At 57.0% G+C, this 10,150-nt stretch overlaps 1 protein-coding gene across 2 annotated transcripts in view; it reads right to left on the bottom strand.

The window, feature by feature from the left end:
* CASZ1 (castor zinc finger 1) overlaps positions 1 to 10,150 on the bottom strand; it is a 157,233-nt gene that overhangs the window by 43,165 nt on the left and 103,918 nt on the right. Inside the window, exon 4 of one of the 2 annotated variants that reach the window (XM_017887994.1) lies at positions 10,006 to 10,044. In XM_017887994.1, coding sequence (XP_017743483.1) covers positions 10,006 to 10,021 — 16 coding nt within the window. In that variant the 5' untranslated portion in view covers positions 10,022 to 10,044. Of the gene's footprint in view, positions 1 to 10,005; positions 10,142 to 10,150 lie in introns of those variants that run through there. The other variant, XM_017887995.1, reaches the window with a different exon arrangement.

Below are 10,150 nucleotides of genomic sequence, written 5' to 3' on the forward strand. Positions count from 1 at the left end.
CTGGGGGGTGGGGCTGCCTTGTCTGCATCCTCTTCAGAAGCCCTGCCTGGACTGTGATATGTCGGGGGAGAAGGCTCAGTGTTAAAGCGGTGGGATCGCAGCTGCAAGTGCTTTTCTAGGCCAGGTCAAGCTTCCAAGCAGTGCCCTGCCATGCCATGGAGGGGGCGGGGGGCACGAGCATGCCCACCCCAGCACATGCGCCTAGCGGAACGCAGCAGCCTGGGAACAAGTTTTGGTAGCGCGAGGGTGTTTAAGTGGAGCCAGCCGCAAGTCCCCCTCCTGGACAGAGACGTAGTCCATTCAGGAGGTGCCTGGGCTCTCCAGGACCCTGAAGGTGGGACCATGTCAAGTAGCCCATCCTCCTGCCTCCAAACAGGGCTGACTAACCCTCCCAGTTTGCCCAGGACTGGGGGGGTTCATACACATGGGTCTTTGCAGTTCTGGGCAAACTGGGGTGGTCGGTCATCCTATTTCGAGACACCACGATGCTGACCACACGGTCTGAGAGCTGGGAACTCTGCCCGGGGTCTAACTCGCATCTGCTCCTTGGGTCTCACGCTGTCGGGTGTCAGAAATCCTCTCTTTCCCGGGTGAACTGATGACACAGGGCCTCTCACGCCTGTGGAGGCCAAACCTGAGCCTTTCCCATCTGTAGGTTTTGAAAAGCTGATTCCTGTCATTGAGAGGGACGCTGAGCACACATGGAATGTGTCTTCCCAACTCAGCTACCCATGGGGGAGCCCAAAAGGAACCCCCAACATGGGACCTGGCCGAAAGGTCGGGAGGCTCCTGGAATGGAGTTGTCCTGCCTGAAACTCTTGCATTTATCAGATGAGCACGGCCTCCCCGCCAGGCCCCCTGGTATAATCCTTTCATTAATTTACTATTACATGGGAAATTACTCCTTACCCAGGAATATAAGTTTTCATCTTATTTTAAGTTAGATTCTTAAAGCAATTACCAAGGCATCTGGCGATGACTTCACCGCTGCGGCCGGGCCCCGCAGGGGAGAAGGGCGGCCCTGAAGCTGCACAGGCCCTAGAGGGGAGTCTGGGGAGAACTGGGAGGGAAGTGGGGGGCACCCTGTCATCTCTGATATTTGTTGTTTGTGGACAAACTCCTTTCCAGTGCCACCTGCCCCGTGAACCCGCTGGTGACAGTTGCTGGAAAACCTCGGCAGCTGGGGCCTCGGGAGTATGCTCAATTTTTTTTTTTTTTTTTTGAGACGGAGTCTCGCTCTGTCACCCAGGCTGGAGTGCAGTGGCCGGACCTCAGCTCACTGCAAGCTCTGCCTCCCAGGTTCACGCCATTCTCCTGCCTCAGCCTCCCGAGTAGCTGGGACTACAGGCGCCCGCCACCTCGCCCGGCTAGTTTTTTGTATTTTTTAGTAGAGACGGGGTTTCACCGTGTTAGCCAGGATGGTCTCGATCTCCTGACCTCGTGATCCGCCCGTCTCGGCCTCCCAAAGTGCTGGGATTACAGGCTTGAGCCACTGCGCCCGGCCGCATGCTCTATTTTTAATTGTTTGATCAGAATATTCACTCATCTAGGCCCATTCCCAAGACGCATTTCCCAGCCAAAGGGTTCCCCCATTTCCCACACCTTCTTCCCTCTCTCTCTCATCAGAAATCAACTTTGAAATTAATAATCAGAGACACAGACCTCGGTGAGTCTGTCAGGGAGCATGGCATTGGAGAGAAGGGGGGCTCCTCCCCAACATGGGAGCCCTCAGAGTGGCCTCGACTGTTTTCTCTCTGAGCCACTGATCCTCAGCCCCCGGGCACGAAGCTGGCCCCGCATGGCCTGGCATTGCTACGCCTGTGTGAGCCCCACCCTTCCTAGCAACAGGAAGACCCCAGCCTCCCTCTGTCTGCTCTGCCTCTGCTTATTCAAAAACCTCGGGGGCAGGGCAGAGGGGCTGGGGATACCCAGGAAGCTCCTGGGAAGGACAGGGAGGGGACACTGGGAGGGAGGCATGTGCCCCTGGACTCAGAGGGGCTGGAAAGAGGCTGACTTTCATTTCAGCTTCCATCTACTAGAGGAAGGGAGCCCACAGGGGCAGCTGCCGGCCTGTCCCCCAGCCAGCAAGTCACACGACCCAGCTCCAGCTGGTGTCACTGGGGCCTGAGGCAGACCATGCTGCTAGGAAGAGGCTACTGGGGCCAACCTGACCCCGTGGCCCCCACCTGACCCCTTCCCAGGAAGGGCTCCCCACCCAGCACAGGGGCCCATGGCTGCCTGGCCGTCCTCTCCTCTCCTTACATGCCCTTGGCCGCACCACTGTACTCTTCCCTCTCAAGGTCACAGGGCCGTCCACACCAGGAATATTTACTCACCGGACTGGCCCTGTTAGCAGCACTCACCACAAATATGCTTTCTGATAAAGTTGGCAGAAAAAAAATTCTAGAGCTCAAACCAATGTCAGAAATCATCCCCTGCCCCTGCCAAGGGAGCACGAGGTGGGGCCTGGAAACAGGTCACACACCAACTGTGAGGCAGCCCTGGGGTGCTTGTATCACGCTCCCTCTCACCTTTCTCCTTCCTGTCTCATCCGGGACAGCCTGTTGCCCAAGGGACCAAGGGCTGGGGACGGGTAAGCTGAGGACTGGGTCTTGGGGGCACTCGGGCCTCTGGAGGACGAGGCGGGTAGGGTGTCACCTGGGCTGCCCCCCAGGCCGTCTCAGCTCACTGCGCCCCTCCCTGCCACCCTCTCTTGGTGCACAGGGGCTCCGCATGTTTTTATTACCTGTTTGACTCACCGCCTTATTGCCTCTCCCCTTAATGGGGCCGTAACCGTGGAAACGAGGAATAAACGGCCACCAGAAAATGAGATGATTAAACAGGTCACCCTGGCAAACAAACTCAGCTAAGGAACCTCTGGGGGTGGGGATGCTAGGCTGCCCCTGCCCCACCCGTGGCCAGAAGGCCTGGACCAGGTCCTGACCACACTGTCCCACACCTAAAAGGAGGGGGGCAGATGCTGTGGGGCGCCCCCTGCCGGGCAGTGGAGAGCCAGGTCATCCTTCTGTGAGGCAGCCCCTGGCTTCCTGCGGCCTTGGGTTCCCAGGCTGAAGGGGTGACAGAGAGGGAGGCACTGGGCTAGAGGGCGGTGAGGATAACAGCTGTGGGGAAGAGGCACTTCCCAGTGACAAAACTTCCAGGAGTCTCTCCCAGCTGGCCTCCAGGAGTCCTCCTGCTCTCCCGCTGCACTAAGGTCCCCCCACCTAAAGCTCTGCCCGGCTCCTCCAGTCCCCCCATTCTCACACAGCACAGTCTCTCCCAAGGCCCCCTTAGTTCACCGAAAGAGCCCCATAAGAAAAGGCCAGGCGAACTTTGGGAACACCTGGTCTCTGGAAACACAAAATGTGTCCGTTTCCCAGCCCCCACCTTCTCCTCCAAAGCCAGGCAGCGCCCCAGCCTCAGCCAGGTGGCATCAAGAGAGGGCCCTCTTGGCTTTAGGAAATCTCTCAGCAGGTGAGTGATGACAGCACTGGCAGGGCCCAGAAGGGCCAGAGGAGACCCCAGAGTCAGGCCTTTGGGACATTCTAAGAGCAGATGCCCTGGCCAGGAGTGGCCCATATACCACACCCGGGGCAGAGGCCTGAAGCCCTGGCGCCTGGCTGGCCCTCAGTATGGGTGTATCCCTGTCTTTCTGGTCTCACTCCCTGCCCTGGGTCTGTCTAGCTGGAGGGATCCCGGAAGCGGGGAAGAGAATGAGAGATGGTAGACATGCAGTGGTGAGATCTGCTCAGGAGCAGACAAAGGGGAGAGGGAGAGGGCAAGGGAAGAAGTGGAGAAGGGCCTGGATCACCCTCTGGCTGCAGCCCTCCTGTCCCCACTAGGCAGCAGACTGACCTCCCAGTCCCAGGCCATGGCCATGGTTAGGAGTTATTGTGGGTGCCATTCAACCATCCCACTCCCTTCTTTATCCTTAGCACTCCCCTGCCCCTTTCACATCATCCCAAATCCCAGCCTCGCTCCTTCCTGTAAACCAGGCTCTAGAAAGCTCTCAAGGAGCTAAAACCCAGGTCCCAAGGGAATCAGCCAACATTTCCTGCCTTCCTCCTTCTGCCCCCACTAAGAGGCCAGGGAGGCACTTGGGGAAGAGGCACATCAATCAATCAGTTCCACCAGCACTTACAGCGGGAAGGCGTGAGCCCCGGCCTGTACCAGGCCTGGGGTACGCGGCCTGGTCGCGAGGAGGTTGCGATACACCAGCTACCAACTAATGGTCACCGTTAGGAGCAGCCGTGGCAGAGGAAAACAAGGGCTCTGCCCGATCTCCTGGGGATCAGGGCACATGAGTCAGAGTGCTGGGTCCTGGCACAGCAATGTCACAGGTGTACCCAGAGGCTCAGAGCAGCAGGCCCACACCCAGCAGCTTCTCTCTTTTTCCAGGGCCAAGGGAGTGTGAGGCTGGAAAGGTTGCACGGGGCAAGAAAGGTAGCAGGGAGGGCCCAACTTTAGGGAGCTGGGTGGCCTGGATGAAAAAGACAGAAAAACGTGTTTGCACAATGGGAAGCAAGAGTTCTGCTCTTGGACGGGGAGGGAGGACCAGGCACAGAGAGAAGGGTCTGGCTAGGAGTCTAGAAAGCGTGGTGGCGGAGGGAGGTCCCTTAAGGCCATTCTTTCACAAAACTCCCTGGGTCCTGGCCCCTGGCTCCTTGGCCTGGTGGGACAGCAGACCGCTCCTCTCCCTCCACTAGGCAGACGCTGCCAACACAGGGGCCCAGGCAGTCCTCATTTCCGTCTCTCTTGCTGCAGAAGAGCCTCCCATGCTTCCTGGGTTTCAGGCCTCGCCTCCCACATGGGTCTCTCCCCCAACAGGAGACCATATATCTTGCTGAGTCGAGGGTGTCAGGGTGCTGTTCTGTGGCCAGGCAGCCAGAGGGGTGTGTGCTAGACCACCAAGCTGCTGCACTGCACAGGTGGTCCCGGTGAGACTGCCCCTCGTCCTTTGCACACTGGGGCCGTCCACCCTCCTCCCACTCCCAGCTTCTCTCTACTCATTGTACCCTGGCCCAGCTACCCCAGAACAGCTGCTGCTTGCCGTGGGGACCCACAGGCAGTAATTACTACAGTGCAACTTCCTTCCCCCTCTGAAGAGGAGGAGGAGGAGGAGGAAAAGGAGGAAGAGGTGGTAGCAGCGGCCAGGGTGGTCAGGGTTTAAAAACCAGCTCAGGGAAGGCCGTGTTAAAAGGTGAGCCTTGGGGCCTGGGGGCATGGGGGTTGGGTCCGGTGGAGAAATGGCCTGAGCCCTGAAAGAGTGTTGGGCCAGCCGTTCTAGAGGAGGCTGATGGAGGCTGAGGCTGCACCACCACTGACAGGGCAGGACCCAGGAAGAAGAGAGGTTGGGGCCAAAAGCCTTTCCAAGCCTCACCCAATCCCCTGCTCAGGCAGCGGGCACGGCCTTGAGCCAGGGCAGCCACTTTCACGAGGAGATGCCGCCGCATGGCTCAGCCCTCCAAAGGTGCCTGCATTTATTTTATTTTCCATCATAAAACTCAAGCTGCAGCCCAGCCAGATTCCCGGGCTGTGGGGGCTGGGAGAACACCAGTAGTACCGACAAGGCCGGTAGAGAGGTCTGAGTAACACCCACACTCAGTGCCTTTCTTGGAGAGGACGGTGAATGGGTTCTCCTCGCTGGTCCCTACCAGGGAAAAAGGGCCCGGGGTGGGGTCTCTCCAGGGAGCCTTTCGGACCTGCCCCTCTGCCTCTGCCTCCTGTTGGGGAGGAAAGGCTATGCTAGGCCTTTTTACCTCAGTTTCCTCTGATGTCTTGCAACTAGAACCAGGGCTGGTTCAAAGGGCCACTTCACAGCCCAGAGCTGCCTGTCTCCAATGCTTTCTACCAAAGAAAAGGTCCAAATAACGTGCTCCTCACCTCATCCACTTACCCCCTACTCCCGCCCGCCAGGACTGCCCCACTGAACAAAATCAAGTTGGGAGTCAGACAGTCGGAGATCTGAAAGGTCATCTGATGCTCAAGTCCCTCCAAATGTCACTAACCGGTGCACAGCACAAACCTCTGTTCGAATGGTACCAGGAAACCCATGACTTCTGAGACGGCCCATTCTGTCCCGGGCTCTGACAGCTCCTTTCTGCCAAGATGGCCCCAGAGCACCTACCCTCTGCAGCAGACTGGCAAAACCCATGCCCAACCTGACAGGGGCTGGCCCCAGCTCAGACTGGTTGAGTGGGTGTATCTGGCCAAGAAAAGGCTGGAGGAAGGAAATTGAGAGCAATCTGCTCTGCCCTAAACCCGGCTTGGAATCTCCTCCTCCAGAACAGCACAGGATCCTTCTCAATCCCCGGTGCCTAGCAGGTCGAAGGTGTAACCAGAGCTAGTGAGGTTCCTAGAAGCCTCCACACTTGGCGAGGCTCTGGCCTTGACCTGGCGGCTCATGGAAGGTCTGATCTGAAGGCGGCTGACATTCAGGGTAGGGGCCTGAGCAGCACACACGGGTGCTGGGTTGGGGATGCCAAGTTCTTTGCTCTCTGGGCTCAGACACCATCTAGAAGAAGTCTCTGGCCTACCTCAAGACAGTATGCTCTCAAAGCATGGGGCTACTGAGAAATTCCACTCTGAGAATCAGGAAAATGAGCCAGCCTGGCCCAGCTTCTGATCCCACGCTTCCTGGCCTCCCAACAGCTGAGGCCTGGGTCATCTGCAATGGGGGGTCTGCTGGCAACACAAGGGGGTTCTGGCGTGGAGCCCCAGAAGGAGAAAGAAGTAGTCCAGGCTTCCTCCCACTGACCCGCCTTGACAGCAAGGCTGCAGCCACAGCATCACATGGACAGCGCTGTCCCTCACTGGCTCCCCCTGCAGTCTGTGGCCATCCCTATAAACTTGCCCTCTTGCCTCTTTGGCCCTTGACCTTGTAGAGCTTATCTTGGCTTCTCTGCGCCTTGGACAGCCCCACCCCTTCGTCTCAAGAAGAGAAGGGGCAACTATCACCAGATCCCCACAAGTCAAGGGCAAGAGCCTGCTCAGAGCTCCACCCATGTTTCACCGCCATTTTCACCCTGGCTTCTGGTTGTGCTCAGGGCCTGGGAATCAGCCTGGTGGGGACTAACCCTGGGAGCTTCCCAACTGCAGGATGGATATACCTGTGTCTGAAAGCTTCCTCCCTTCTCCCCTCCCCCCTCCCAGCTCCCTCCCCCAGGGAAATCACTCTAAAAGGGCCTAATGGAACTATGTCCTCTTCTCTTTCTCTCTCCCCTCTCTCCCTCCCTCTCTTTCCTTTTTTTTTTATTAGCATTTGTGGAATTTATTCCCAAACTCTCCTAATCTTCCGTACACAACCATTTGATTTGCATAACCCAACCCCCTCTCATAAAAACTGGCTGCTAGTTTAATTAAAAAATGTAAATTTGCTGTCATCTCGGGGCCTGGTGAATTAGGACGACATCGGCATTTTTTATTGCTAAAGACGTCCAGATTGATCCAGCCCTTGGCTGAACTATGGTGGGGGAAAGGGGGTCCACATGGTCCCTGAGGGTCCTGAGGTCCTGTTGTCTCCTCCTGAGAAGGCTTGGCTCTCCCACCACTGACTTCCTTATGGCTGAAGGCCTTCAGGACCGAGATGTGTCCGGGGCCGTAGGGGATGTTAACCTATGATCAGAGGTTTAGTGGGTCCATGATGCCAGCAGCCCTTCAGGGCCTGCGCCCCTGGCCATGGACTGTGTCAGAGAGGCCGTCGGCTGAAGCTGCCCATGCTGCCCTCAGAGGAAGGGACACTCACTTCACCAGCCACAAGCCCTGGACAGAGATGAGGCCCCGGCTGTGTCCCGAGTGCACTGTGAAGTTGAGGGAGCTGTTCCCTGCTCCTGAAGATGAGCATGGAGTCAGCCCAGGGACCAGCTCAGAGGGGATCTCAGCATCCTCATCTGCTTCCCTTTTTTGATGAAGGGGGGGAAGAGTGCTTTTCTTCTGAAGTTCTGAGATTATAAGTGAAACTTCCAAGTTCAAAGAAGAGACTGAGGTGGTATCACCAGATGACTCCTCCAGGAAACAGTCAGAACTCTGCCACCCTGGGCCTCCCCTCTGGCCAGAGTCCAGGCCTGAGTCCCACTGGGAGTGCTCTACTCCAGCTACAGGAGGAACCAGCTGACCTCAGGGCCCTTCTAGCTTCTAGAAAAGTTTCCAGAACCTGTCCCTGGAGTCCTGGGAGAAGTCAGTCTCCCTAAGCCCCAGGAGAGACACCACCAGAGGCTCTGCCACCTGCCTCCTACCAGGGCTGGGAGGCCCTCGCTCCAGTCAGGACACCCTAGAGAAGGGCTTTGGAGTACTGTCCCCATGACTGACTTGGAGGGACTTGTTGGTGGATGGCAGGAGGATGGACACTGGCTCCAGCTGGCACTCAGGTTAGGAGGAGACCGACCAGAGGGCCTGCCTTCCAGCTCTGTAATGCCTGGGTCCCTTGTGCTGGCCCACAAGCAGAGGCTCGCCTGCCCCAGGTAGGGGGTGGTGCCTTGCCACCAGGCCCTTCTCGGAGGTCTGCTTCTTGGCTGGGATGGGTGGAGCCCTATTTCTGAAGAAAGGGGGTGGGGCCTGAGAGGGAGGTAATGAGACACCGATTGGAGGTGGGGGTGGGCAGGTTCTCTGTGGGAGTGGAGGGCAGGGAGGGGCAGGGTGGCAGCCATGGCCTTAGACACCTTTACCACTTTGCCCAGCAGGGGGTGTCACACCCTTCCTGGGCACAGAGGTCCCGAGGCCCTCCATATCAGACCAGCCAAGATCACACCTGGTGTCACACAATCCTCAAACTCTGCAAATGACACCGCCCCCCCCCCCCCAACAAACACAGGCCCTTCTTCACCAGCCACCGTGCCACCCATCCTCGGCCCCTCAGGGCTGCCTCCTGTCTCTGTGCCCACTCCCCTTTGACCTTAGAAGGTTAGATATCAGCTCATGGGTCCCAAGGGCCTATGCTGTGAACTTGGGCCTATTATAAACAACAACGCTAACAGCCACCAGTATCACCTATCCCATCAATGAACCAGGAGAGTTCAGAGATCAGTCTCAATGAACGATCAGGCTGTTTGTTTCTTTTAAAACATTTAAGAAGACAGCTGCTTTTGTAAGCCTAGCATGTAAGGGTCCTGGTCAAAATTTGGTTTCAATAGCCAGGGCCCATGGGAAGCCCACAAGAGCTGAAGGCAAAAACACTGGAAAGAATTAGATTAAAACCAAGAAAACACCAAAATCTCAGGATAAATTGCCCCAGGCGAGCACCAGGCCTTCTGGAACCCCCGACCTTGTCCCACAGGAGGCCCCCCAAACCTAGATGCCTATGCTGAGTAGTCCTTCTGGTCCATCACCACCCCCCAGGGTGGGGGCTAAAGAGGTGGGTGGGAGACAGTCCAGGGCCCCTCACTTTGAACTGATAACAGCCACCTCATCCCACAGATTCTCAGGTGAAAAATACTCATTAGCCATAATAAGCAGCTTGATCATCCGACACAGCCTTGTCCCAAATAAATTAAATTCCTTTACCTTGAGACAGTCGCCCCGAAACCAGACTAACCACCTTTCCCAACAGGACGCTGCTTTCAAAAACTAAACCACCCCCCACTAAAAAAATAAAAACACACACCCCACAGCCAGACACACAAAGATCTTTGCAGAGAACAAAAAAAAAAAAAAAAAAAAAAGCACACACACAGAAAAAAACACGAAGCCATACAAAAAACACGGAGAACAAAAACCCCACAAAAACCCCCTAAATCCTCTCTCTGGGTGCCCCCCAGCTCCTGCTCCTCTCGGTTCTTTCATAATGACAAGCATCACATTAGTCACAGCCTCTAAGCAAGTGGCAAATAACAACAACAACAGCCTCAGAAGTCGCCGATCCCGAGGCCGGGACGCCGGTAGGCAGCCGCCCCGACCCTCCCGGCCCCCACCCGGCCCCGCCGCCACCTCATTGGGCTAAAAATAAGAACTTCCGTAAAAGAAGCGAAAGAAAAGTGAAAGAGCCGCCCCTGCGTTCCCACCGGCCGGTACCTGTTCCAAGATCCATTCTCTTCTCCTTGGTCCCAAACTCTTCGCGGAACGCCACCAGGGGAAGACCGGGAGACAAGAAACACGGGGTTAGCGTCTCGCGGGACCCCGGCCGCCCGCCCCGCGCGCCCCCCGCCCCGCAGGAGCG

The sequence above is a fragment of the Rhinopithecus bieti genome, unplaced genomic scaffold (genome assembly GCF_001698545.2).
Source record: "Rhinopithecus bieti isolate Rb0 unplaced genomic scaffold, ASM169854v2 scaffold_16234, whole genome shotgun sequence".
In the NCBI taxonomy this organism is placed as follows: Eukaryota; Metazoa; Chordata; class Mammalia; order Primates; family Cercopithecidae; genus Rhinopithecus; species Rhinopithecus bieti.